This window comes from Medicago sativa, chromosome 3 (genome assembly GCF_051527215.1).
Source record: "Medicago sativa cultivar Bolivia chromosome 3, Bolivia_mono, whole genome shotgun sequence".
NCBI classification, from domain to species: domain Eukaryota; kingdom Viridiplantae; phylum Streptophyta; class Magnoliopsida; order Fabales; family Fabaceae; genus Medicago; species Medicago sativa.
In genome coordinates this window covers 102,594,161-102,606,262 of record NC_140751.1, presented here as the reverse complement: position 1 = coordinate 102,606,262, position 12,102 = coordinate 102,594,161, and the positions used below count along the sequence as shown (strand labels likewise).

The window sequence follows — 12,102 nt, the reverse complement described above, 5'->3', positions numbered from 1 at the left end:
AGACTTAAGAATTTATATGATATGAAAGTTAATAAGAAATTCTAAGTGTTTGATGTGTATAGATTTTCATAGAGTAATAGCACTTGAAATTAAAAATACTGCAGAGTCATGTTATTTCTTCAAGTCTTCAATCCTTTATATAGAAGTTGAAGAGTGTAAGCGAATCATTAGAGTCGTTAGAGAAGCTTGATCAATCAACATTGATTTGTTGCTTGATTTGGTTAATGTTCTATGAATGAATGATTTTGAAACCTTTCCTTGATAAAGAATTATCCGTTCTTTTCCAAAGAAGACATAGTTGTAGCTTCATACAATGCACATGAGAATGTTGGAGGTAGTGGAGGTAGTGGTCGTACAATTGTCCTTCAATAAAAATGACATTCATTGACTCTCTAACACTTCAGAATTTCCATTGCTTGACATCCATTACTTATGCACCTATGGTATTCAACTATCCAGAGTTTGGCTTTGAGAGTCTGAGAAATTCAGCTTCTGAATAATCCAACTTCCTGGTTACCTTCAGAATCTGATAGCTCCAGCTTCTGGGTTGTCATCAGAGTCTAACTTGATACTTAGCTTCTCTTGAAAATTCTTTGCTCTACATTTGTTCTTTCAAAACCAATACATATTTAAAACATTGTAAATTTTTGTCTGTGGTCCTGCACACTTCAACAAATATTAGCATATTCAATTGATCTTTTAACACCTTTTTATCATCAAAACTTAAGAGACATTGTTTAAACTTATTTTATTCCAACATACAGCTCATATAAAATATTATTTTTGATCATAAATCATATTATCAATTTAAATAATTAAATAATAAATTAATAAAATTGAATAAAAGTTTTTGATTTTAAATTTTTTAATAATAAATTAATTTTAATAATATTTATTACATATATGTTTTTGGGAAATTTGATAATATTTATTAAAAATAGTTTTAATTAAGCTTTTAATAATATATAATTAGATTCATTTTGAAAATTTTAAAGATTATCTTTAAGTTATATTTAAAAAAATTAATATATTTTCTTAAAATAAGTAATTAGTGGCATTAAGTAATTTTTTAAACGTTCACACAATAAAAAAAAATTCCCTATTTAAAAAAGTTGACCTGGTTGGTTCATGAACTTACTTTTTCTTTTTTTGTTAAAAACATAAATTCTTTTCGAATGACTTTTTTTTTATTTTGACCATTTTTAACAAATATTGGATCCATGTTGCCTATAAAATGAGTGCCCAACCTTACATTATAGGCACACCAAAACTTAGAAATTTGCAACACATTTTCGAGTCACTTCCCCTCACTCTTTTCGACCCATTTTCGAGTCAACTTCCCCTCACTCTTTTTGTCCTTCAAAGAAATCAAAAAATAACTGAAATCATGTCAAGATCTGAATTAAGGAATGATGACCAACAACAACCGCTACCACAACAACCAACCATAACCCCTGCCAGTATCGATAAGGACGAATCGTCGGTGGTTGATATGCCATTTTCTTCAGCCCCTCCCTCCGAGGACCAACAACGGCCACTGCCACAACAACCAACCATCAATGTTACCACCATTAATAGTGGTGAATCACATGTAGCAATGATGTTGACCGTTGTGCCATCATCTTCAGCCCTTCCCTTATCTTCTGTCTCAGCTGATGCCTCCAAAAAGCGTAGAGGCAGACCTCTTGGTTCTCGCAACAAAATCCAGTCTAAAAAAAGGGCTTCTGGTAACTCACTTTTTCTTTTTTTCCCTATTTTTTTTATAGAGTATCTCCAAACCATCCCTTTTAGAGCTTTTCTTTCTTCATTACATTATACTTTTTTCCCCTTAAACTATCAATGTATTTTTTACTATGATCTCTCAAGTGTTTTCATTTGAAAGTGAAATCTAAAAAATAAAAATAGAGGATGAAAAGTGTAATTAAATCTTAAAAATAAGTTGTTTTTGACTTTCTTTTATCTTATAATGGAATTGCAATGACTTTTGTGTTGATCGCTGAATATTTTAAATTGCAAAACATGACCGGGATTGATGGATATGGATCCATGGTTGTTTATATTTATTTATTTATTTATTTTTGTCAAATTTTTTACTTATTCATTCAGAATAAAATTTACTTATTTATTGATTACCATGTTGTTAAATTACTTTTTTCCTCCTATCTCTTGTTATACTATTTTTCTATGTATTTTTGCTATTAATTTGTGTACAAATTCGACATATGTTCAATCAAATAACACTATAATGTCATTTTTTAGGTTAGTTTATAAGATATCTCTATAAATATTTATTTTATATGATTTAAATTGAACGCATGTGTAAAGTGTTACAATCCCAATGTACAATATTAATTTATTTATTTTTCTTTTCTCCGAAAATGCAATTTATTTTTTTTATTTTTTTTCAGTATTCCATTGCAATTTTGTAGACTTTAGCTATTTTCTCATTTTTAATGTCATATTATTTGGATATATGTGATGCGCTCTTATGGAATCTTTTTGTAGGATCGGTGAGACCTGCTAAGGCCCACATTATGATGGTGAATGTCCATGAGGTATTGTGAAATTTTTCTTACAAATTAAGTATATGAAATGCATGGACCATATGTGGTGTATTATATTTTCTAGATAATTATACTTTTTTCAGTAATTAATATTTCTTGGTTAAAAACATTTTATATGTGCCTCTTATATTATGACATCTATACTTCACGTGCTAATTTTCCCTCAAAAAAAAAAAAAAACTTCACGTGCTAATTTGGTGAATAAGTTGTTCATGGGAGTGACTTTTGTGAACTTCATAGATTTGATATATTTGTTGTTTACAATTTGAGAAAAACAAAATCTAAGAATTTAATGAGTTTGGTTATACAAAATACAAGTCGAAGCCCTAAATTTAATTATATCTTAATTTATATATATATATATATATATATATATATATATATATATATATATATATATATATATATATAGGATAGACAAAACCATTAAAACTCACATGCATAAGAGGAGAGGTGAGTGTTCGAACCCCAATCACAACGTTCAGTTTAATAATATCGACATTTTTGCCGGTTGAGCTATAACTTGTAAATATAATGTAAGCTATCATTATTGTCTTCTATTTGGAGGGAAAAGGATTTGAGGTTTTAAGTCACGCTAATCTCCAAACATTATGTCATTTGTCATTTAGAAAGAAAAAAAAAAGTTTCTTGCTAAGGACCAACTATTGATTTTTCTTGTACATATATGTTTTGCCATTCAGAATGTGTTAGAAAAGATTAAGACATTCTCCCAAAATCTCTTTGGGAAATATAAGCATATTATCAGCAGTGGGGACCACATCCAAAGCAACTATTTGTGTAGGCGGTAAAAGAGAGACTTACGAGGTTAGTCGTCCTACAATTTTATGGTTTGTTTACTTTCGTAAAAACATATTTATTTTCATTTTTATAAATATGTGTTAATTTACTTGCAAACAAAGAAATAGGATCCTCTCAAGAGTGGATAACTATTTACATTTTCAGAAACAATGAAAATACAAAATGAATTCTCTTTAAGCCAAAAATCTCGTCTATCAGCAAGTAGGTTTTTAATAATTTTGTTAGAGTTTTGTCAAAAAAAATAATTTTGTTAGAGTAAATTTTGTCAAAAAAAAAAATGGTTAGTGTAAATATTTCATTCACATTCTCATGTACTGTTATGTTGTTTATAAGATATTATTATACTTATGAAAAATACAATAAAATGTTTGTGTGGATATGATCACAAGTGAAATATGACTCTGATTTTTTTTTTTTAATTTTGTTTTGCCAGGGAAAATTTGAGATTATATCACTTGGTGGCTCTTTGTTTCCTGATAAAAAAGAAAGCCATTGCAAGGTATTTGAGGGTTTAAATGTGAGTTTATCATCGGATGGTAATGTATTTGGTGGTAAAATTGTTGATATTTTGATTGCTGCTTCTCCTGTTCAGGTACATTTTTAAATAAAAAATTTCAATTTCATTTGATCCAAAATTTAGAATTACATTTGATTTTTTAGATATTTTTTTCTTATACTGATGAACCTGTTTTCTCTCAAAATTTGGTGCTGATTTTGTAGATAGTATTATGGAGTTATCCTGCAGAAAGTCAAGAGGAAGTCGAGTCTGATCCAAAAGAGTCTCCTAAAGAAGACCCAAGTCCACTATCAACTGAGAGTCAAGAGAAAGTTGAGTCTGACCCAAAAGAGCCTTCTAAAAAAGATCCCAGTCCACCATCAACTGAGAGTCAAGAGAAATTCGAGTCTGACCTAAAAGAGCCTTCTAAAGAAGACCCAAGTCCATCATCAGAGGCTACTCTTAGCAATTCATCTTCAGATGGGGTTAATGTCCTAGTTTAAAACTATATATTCCCGGTCACTCTTGTTGTTCTATCCCTTTTATTTTTATGAACTATCAACATGTGATTTTTGCTTCCCTGAAAAAAAAACCATGTGATTTTTGCATTGATTACGTGTTAAATAAAATTGTTGAGCAATTCAAATTTTGTTTTACCTTGTCAAATTAGAATAATCTTCTAACTAAGGTCTTCTCATTTCTAAGCTTATGATTTAGTATACTCACCAAAATTCAAAAAATAGAGCACGTGTAAGAAATGAGAATTTTTATTTAGGGTTAAATATGTTTTTGGTCCTTATAAATATGTCAACTTTTCATTTTAATCCCTCTAAAAAATTTCTTCAACTTTTAGTCTCTAAAAAATTTTCCAACTTCACTTTTGGTTCCTTTTTTAAAGTAAACTCACATGTAGAATTCATATTTTTAAATAAAATTTTGCAGAAAAATTCATAATATTATGAGAATCTCTCAAAAAAAATTAGAATTTTTTAACAAAAATATGAATTTAATATGAATTTTTATATTTTTTATGGTTAAAAAATCATATTTAATTTGTGTTTTGTTAAAGAATTCTAATTTTTTTTTTGAATTTTTTTTACAATATTCTACACATTTCTGCATAATTTCATTAAAAAATAAAAAAATTAACTTAAAAATAGGGACCAAAAGTAGTGATCGAAAATTTTATAGGGACTAAAAATTGAATGAAAATTTTAGAGAGACTAAAACAAAAAGTTGATATATTTATAGGGATCAAAAACATATTTAACCCTTATTTTTGTGTAAATCAAGGTAACATGTGGAGAAAGTGCCTCAAATATAGATTTTTTTTTCTTATACTTGTAATCAAATTGTGAGAGTGGGTAGTTGAATTAAATATTTTGAATTATGTCAAATAGGCGATTCGAATTACCTGATGAAAAAACAACATCATACTGAAAGGGGTAATTCTAATCATGTTAATGGTCAAGTTATAGTTATTCGAATTATGCGGGTTCCAAGTCTATAAATACAATTTTTTACCTCATTGTTTCATAGTAGCATCCTTATCCTTATTTATTAATTTTGTTACGTCTGCAGCAACTTAACCTAATTTTTTCCCGCTCATTTGCTTTATTAGGTTTGCAATTATTTAACGTAACAAATTCAATCTAAAAAAATGCATTGCACACCAATTTCATTCCTATCCGCTTGCCTTTTTTTTTTGAAGAAAATATTTTTTACCATATCAATGATCACGTATGATCCTTCTATTTTATACTTTTTTTTGTCAAGAATTTTACACTTCTTTTTTTTTGGATTTTTTTTTTAATTTCATGCCTTTTTTTTACATCCTTATTTATTAATTTTGTTACGTCTGCAACAACTTAACCTAATTTTTTTCAGCTCATTTGCTTTATTAGGATTGCAATTATTTAACCTAACAAATTCCATCTAAAAAAATGCATTGCACACCAATTTCATTCCTATCCGCTTGCCTTTTTTTTTTTGAAGAAAATATTTTCTACCATATCAATGATCTTACGAACTAAAGATTATTTATTGGTCTTTATTATAGTCGAGAAAACCCGTGCGACGCACGGGTCAAAAGTCTAGTGAAACTTAAAGCCTAAGAGTTAGTGCCTCTTGAGAGAGTGGCTAGGGTTCAAGAACTAAGAGAGTAGAGACAAGAAGAATGAACATAAAGAGAAGATCATGACTCTTGTGTTGAGGTGCTTGTGATGAGGATCCATGGTTGGAAAACACAATGTAAACATTTTGGGAGAGAAAAAATTATTAAGGGGGTTGAAAAAGAAAAAAATGAGAGAAATTAATGTTTGATCTTGAAACTCTTTTGTGTATCTTGTAAAGACTCGTTGATAATAAATTGGAAAGTTGTTCTCCCTCTAAACATTGATCAATTTGGACTGAATGGGTAAACAAGTTTGGTGTGTTTGTACCTCTACTCTTTTTATTTTATGCTATGGATTGATTTCATTATACACATAGGTCGCTAGATGTGGGTATTGAATTTATTGTTGCTTAGATCGTTAAATTTAGTTGCCATTAATTGTTTGTCCGACATATTTTCTTAGCATGTTTGATTGAATTTACAACATATTTTTGTACACTACCACAATAACTAATTCATTTGAGATCCATTCTAGAGAAACTTGTTGAAAATAGTAAATCAAATTAACAACATGTACTTTTTCTTTTGCGTATAGCAAAATAGTGAATATTATTGAATTGAAGACATTACAATAACATTGCTTCAAAGGAAAATATGGAAATTAGAAATTTATAGAGAATTCAAAGAAGAAATTAAGACAAAGGAAATTATGAAATTTAATGGATCAACGATATATGAAATTAAATCTTATTTCTTTTTAGTGGGATAAGAAGCCATCTTGTAGAGTCCACAAATCCCTTCGGACTTTCCAATGTTTCTCTTCATCCTTATAAACCCTTTCTCACCCCACTTTGCTCCCCATGAATTCTTCACTATAATGTAATCCAAACCCTTTGATGTACCATATCCAACGGCTGACACACCATGATCTAGTTCACTTCCGCAATGTCCATCAAACACACCCTACAAATGGTAGTTAAATAATCAGTTCAAAAAATTCCATTTAAGATTAGATTCACCCATTAAAAAAAACAATAATTAATTAATTAAACATACTCCACTATAGAACTGGAAATCTCTGCCTGAAGCCTCTATGGCCACACTGAGTGGTTGGTTGGCAAGTGCCTTCAATAAGCTTTGTTCATTATTTTGTGGCACGTCATGATATCCATTAATAGTCACAACATCAGTTACTTCCTGGTGAAACAAACCAATGAAAGTTATGTTACTTATAATAACTTTAGTATGAAACAATATGTTTTTAGATTGAATTTGTTAGCTTAATTAATCTATATGTACCTTTTTCATCTCGCAAGTGCTTTCCTCCATAATGTAAGGATAATCTTCCTCTTTATGTAGTCCACCGTTTTTTACAATGAAGGAGAATGCATAGTCCATTAGACCCCCATTGCAACCATTGTTGTAAGTTGTGTCGCAGTCGATTAATTCTTGCTCAGACAACGATGTCAAATTCCCTGTCACAATTTGGTTTATTCCTTCAACCGCGGCAACAGTTGAAAATGCCCAGCAACTACCTGCAAGTACTCGTGTTCATACCACCATGTCAATATGCTTGCAAGCTATTTCTAAACAAAACTTAAGCATTTTCTTGTGTGCCGTTATCCAATAGTATATATAAACTGAACTATTTCAAATTTAACTTAAAAATTAATCTAACATATAGCGAAAAATTTGCATGATTAGGCATGTTTACATATAGTAGGATGAAATACGCTGAATTCATGCAATGAACAAATCAATAATCATTGAATTGATATCAGACGGTTCAAATTTTAAATCAAGTATTTTAATTTTAACTTATCAAAAAGAATCAAAATAGACTTATTTTCTGATTGTTCGATCTAAATCTAAAGAGAACCAGTGCATCGACTATGTGGATGCGGGGAATATTCAAGAATAGATAGATTTTCATATATAGCAATAATAGTATACTTACCACATTGACCTTGATTCTTGACCGGGGTTACAGCACCTTTCTTTCTCCAATCAACTGACTTAGGCAAATCAACATCTCTATAAGTGAATTCCTCTTCTGAGGACTCTCTCCTTTGAGACAAGTCAACCTTTAGCCCAAGATACTTGTTCTTGAACTCTTGATGGCTCAAATCAGCAAACTCATTCAAACCAAGCCAGTAGTTGCTGACAACCTTGTTCCTATCATCAATGTGCTTTAGATTATCCTTAAAGACCTCGAACCTGAGTAGCTTTTCTTCAATGGTCTCATAAATCTTTCCGTGTCTCGACATCCATGATTCGAAGAGTTCAATGAGCTTATCCATGGACTTCAAGTCCTCTGGTGAATAGCCCACGATGGAGAAATCACGTCCAAATGCTAAAGATAGAAATAAGCATAAGGAGCAGGTCAGGACAAGTGTTTTGGGGGAGAAAAAAGCCATGATTGGCAACAATGTGTTATTGAATTGGTAAATAGAAGAGAAGAGAAGAATATAAGAGAAGGGATGAGAAAGAATGTGCAAAGGGAGTAGTATATATAGGTTGTGTTTTAGATATTGCTTTAAAGGAAAGTTTGTTGGAATATTTTATTTTTATATACAAAATGGTATATATGATATGATATGGTATAGTGAGTTGAGTAGTCTTTAACTTTAAGTATGTTTTTGACATCCAATTGGAAAACAAGCAAGCAAACAATCTGAAAACCAAAATTACAGCAACGGTAATTGAGTATTTGTGTGCACGATCTATTCTAATTAAGCTTCACATTACACATTCTAAACACCATTGATTGAAGCACCATAATCACAAGACCCAAATTCCACCTCTATGTGCATCTCCTTGCAAATACAAAAACAAGAATACCAAATGTTCTAGAAGAAATAATAAAGGAAAATTTTACTTTACGTCCCCATATAAGTCCCCATGCCCCATACATTCTTATTTTGCCTCGACACTTTTCACAAAAGAAATTATCTCAATATTTTGTATTGAAAGAACTTAGTTTGTATTTCTCAAAATGTGAAAAATCATGAATTTTCCAAAATACCTAAAACATAAATAATTTTCAACTTTGTTAACAAGTGTCCTAAAAACATTATTTATTGATTGTAAATAAAGATATTATTTATTGAAAATGTTAAATATTTTAATTTTCAATGCACTATTTTCTAATCTTTTTTACTATTTTTAACTAATAAACAAAGTTTTTAAGAACCGGTGAGCATTTTCCTATTACTAGACTTCGACCCGCGCGATGCACGGGTTTTTTTAGTGTCATATATATAAGTATCAAATTGACTATATTTTTAGAGTGTCATATATAAGTATCAAATTGACTTATATGAAATTGACTATCTTTTAATGGATTACGTCAATGCAAAAAATGTAGATGTAAAAAATGTAACATAGATTACGCCTTATAACTTCAGAACACCAAGTGAAAAGGGCTCCCTCATAACACCCCTACACAAACATCATGTCTTTGATGGTATCTCTTATATCGGTAAATCATGTCTTTGCAGTCCAATATAAAGTTTAACCTTGCATATTTCGCTAGTCATGAATGTTATCCAATGTGAGCATCTTTCAAAAGTGCACCGTCTACAAAAAGAATGCAAGAAAATTAATTTAAATAGAGAAAAAATTAGTAAAACAAAAAGCAAATACATGGTTCAAAAATAAAATAGAATAGAAAATTCTAAAAGAAGAATTAACATAAATTGCTGCTTCATTGTACTTATTGTTTCTTGTTCCTGTTCATACTTTCTGCTCAAAGAGTTAGCATTTAAATTCTTAAAAAAAAAAAAAAAAAAAAAAGTAGAATACGATTAACAAAAAAGATACATAATATAGAATCCATCGACTATCTTCATTCCAATTTTGGTGTTGAGAGAAACACGATTTAGGGTTTGCTATATATAGCCGAGTTTGCATGGAAATTAGGGTATTCTGTTTGTAAACGTATTAAATAAGTGTACAACAACTTGTCAAAAAAAAAATCTACAGAAACAATAGATATATACAAACGATGACACAACATGATAGGAATGAAAAGCTCATCATTGAGGAGAAATATTAGGGATTGCTGCATTTTAGTGGGAATTTGTTAGGTTAAATTGATGCGCTGCATTTTAGATGGAATTTGTTAGGTTAAATTGCTGTTAACCTTATGCAGCATTTTAGAGGGAAATTATTAGGTTAAGTTGATACAGACCTAATAAAATTAATAAATAAGGATACCAAATCAATCTTATTGGATACCAAGTATTTTAGCAAAACTCCCTGTCAAAAAAAAAGTATTTATCGAAACTAATTGTGTTGGCTGCACAGTTTCAACCTATTAATCATTTAACATGGTGATGTTACAATGTTGCTTTATTTATTTTTTAACGGTAAAAATAATTTTCCTTAAAACAACTATAAAAATATTTTAGAGAATTTTTAGCATTGTCCTATCTAAAACTGGAAAATCACATGTTGTCACATTACTCATGAGCTTAAAATTGTGTTGGCTGCACAGTTTCAACCTATTAATCATTTAACATGGTGATGTTACAATGTTGCTTTATTTATTTTTTAACGGTAAAAATAATTTTCCTTAAAACAACTATAAAAATATTTTAGAGAATTTTTAGCATTGTCCTATCTAAAACTGGAAAATCACATGTTGTCACATTACTCATAAGCTTAAGATAGCATCACAAAAAGTTTAGTATCCCACAAGTAAAAAAATAAATAAAATAAACTGGGATCGAACCCAAGCCGAGAGATTTGGTACTCTAATGCGGCCACAACATGTGGCAGCATAGTTTTAAAATTTCCCCTCTTGAATCCAATGGCTTTGCACCGTGTTGTACAACATTCTAGTTGATGCATTTGATCCAAATACAAGAAAAAATATGTAGAGGAAGAGCTTGGGAAAGATCGAAGAGCGAAACAAGCTGAGAGGGACAAAGCCGTCACAAATAGAGGTAGAGGTCAACATACTTTGCCGTGAAAGGGAAAATGAAGGTCACATGGAGGAAGATTATGAAGATGTGGATGAGGTTTCACCTTAAAATTGAAAATGAGAATAATGGAAAAGGATTAAGATGAAAATATGAGGGGTGTCTTTACTTGGTGCGGGAGTTAATTTGACATGGGCCAAATAATAGTCTGCTGTTTTTCTGGTCCCAACAATATGACACTTCTCTAATTTTCCTATATTTGTTACATGAAAATTTTACTCTATACCCATACTATTAGTCTCCATACCCCCATAGAACAAGCGAAATTCCAAAACCACCATTTTTAAATATTTTAATTAAAACAACCCACTTGGGTTGACCTAGTGGTATTGGTTTGGGATCTGGGAGTGTGCTCCTCATCGAGGTCTCATGTTCGATTCTCTCTGGTGTCAATTTGGATGAGCTAATTTAGCTTCTTCAAAAGAACAATATCTTAATTACAACTCAAACAACTTTTAATTAAAAAATAGAACATAAAGATATTCTAAATTTTACACATTTTAAAAAAATTCTGAAATCTCAACTTTTTGATATTTTAAAAAAATTATACAGCATAAACTAAGTTGGCGCTTAGTCCTACATATTTGAAAATAGAAAAAGGAATACGTTGTTTGTTGAAAATAGAGGCGTCGTGAAAAACAACCCGTATAATGGTTTCTGCTCAATGGAGTTGAAAGTTTGACTAACTATATATAAAAACAACACGTAAGCGCCCGCGTGAGTTTTGTGATGGAGCTAGAGCTGTCAAAATGGGCCGGGCCGTACGGGCCGGCCCGAAAGCCCGAATAAAATGTAGGGCCTGGGCCGAATAATTGCAGCCCGAATTTTTTCAGGGCTTTTTAGCCCGGCCCGAAAAAGCCCGTAGCCCGTTAGGGCCGGCCCGTTCGGGCTCCGGGCCGCCCGCCAACCCGCCAAAAAATACTAGTTTTTTTTTTCACTTTGTGTGGACGAGGACTCTCTTGCAGTAGTTGCAGCAAGTATGCTTTTAACAAAACCTGAAGCATATATTTATTACTTTTAGATGGGTTGTGATTGGTTTTTAGATGGATTGTGATTGATGTTTCTTTTTTTGTTGTCTTCATTACTAGGACATTCAATTCTGAAACTGGACTGCAACAACATATA

At 30.7% G+C, this 12,102-nt stretch overlaps 1 protein-coding gene and 1 pseudogene across 1 annotated transcript; one reads left to right on the top strand and one right to left on the bottom strand.

The window, feature by feature from the left end:
* Positions 1–1,387: 1,387 nt before the first annotated feature.
* LOC146943126 (AT-hook motif nuclear-localized protein 3-like) lies at positions 1,388–4,393 on the top strand (annotated as a pseudogene).
* Positions 4,394–6,569: 2,176 nt separating this feature from the next.
* On the bottom strand, positions 6,570–8,474 carry XCP2 (xylem cysteine peptidase 2). Its single transcript, XM_085757244.1, has 4 exons — positions 7,950–8,474; positions 7,292–7,527; positions 7,049–7,189; positions 6,570–6,955 (listed from the first exon to the last, which is right to left on the bottom strand). The coding sequence occupies exons 1-4, from the start codon at positions 8,407–8,409 to the stop codon at positions 6,740–6,742; spliced, it is 1,053 nt and encodes a 350-aa protein (XP_085613370.1). The 5' UTR covers positions 8,410–8,474; the 3' UTR covers positions 6,570–6,739.
* Between the last annotated feature and the right edge of the window lie 3,628 nt (positions 8,475–12,102).

What these genes read in the sequence shown, in the direction of transcription:
- XCP2 (XM_085757244.1), bottom strand. Translation starts at nt 8,409, where the DNA reads ATGGCTTTTTTCTCCCCCAAAACACTTGTCCTGACCTGCTCCTTATGC. An exon ending in CAAGAATCAAGGTCAATGTG is followed by an intron (nt 7,528 to 7,949) that starts GTAAGTATACTA and finishes GAGTACTTGCAG; the next exon opens with GTAGTTGCTGGGCATTTTCA. An exon ending in ATTTCCAGTTCTATAGTGGA is followed by an intron (nt 6,956 to 7,048) that starts GTATGTTTAATT and finishes TACCATTTGTAG; the next exon opens with GGTGTGTTTGATGGACATTG.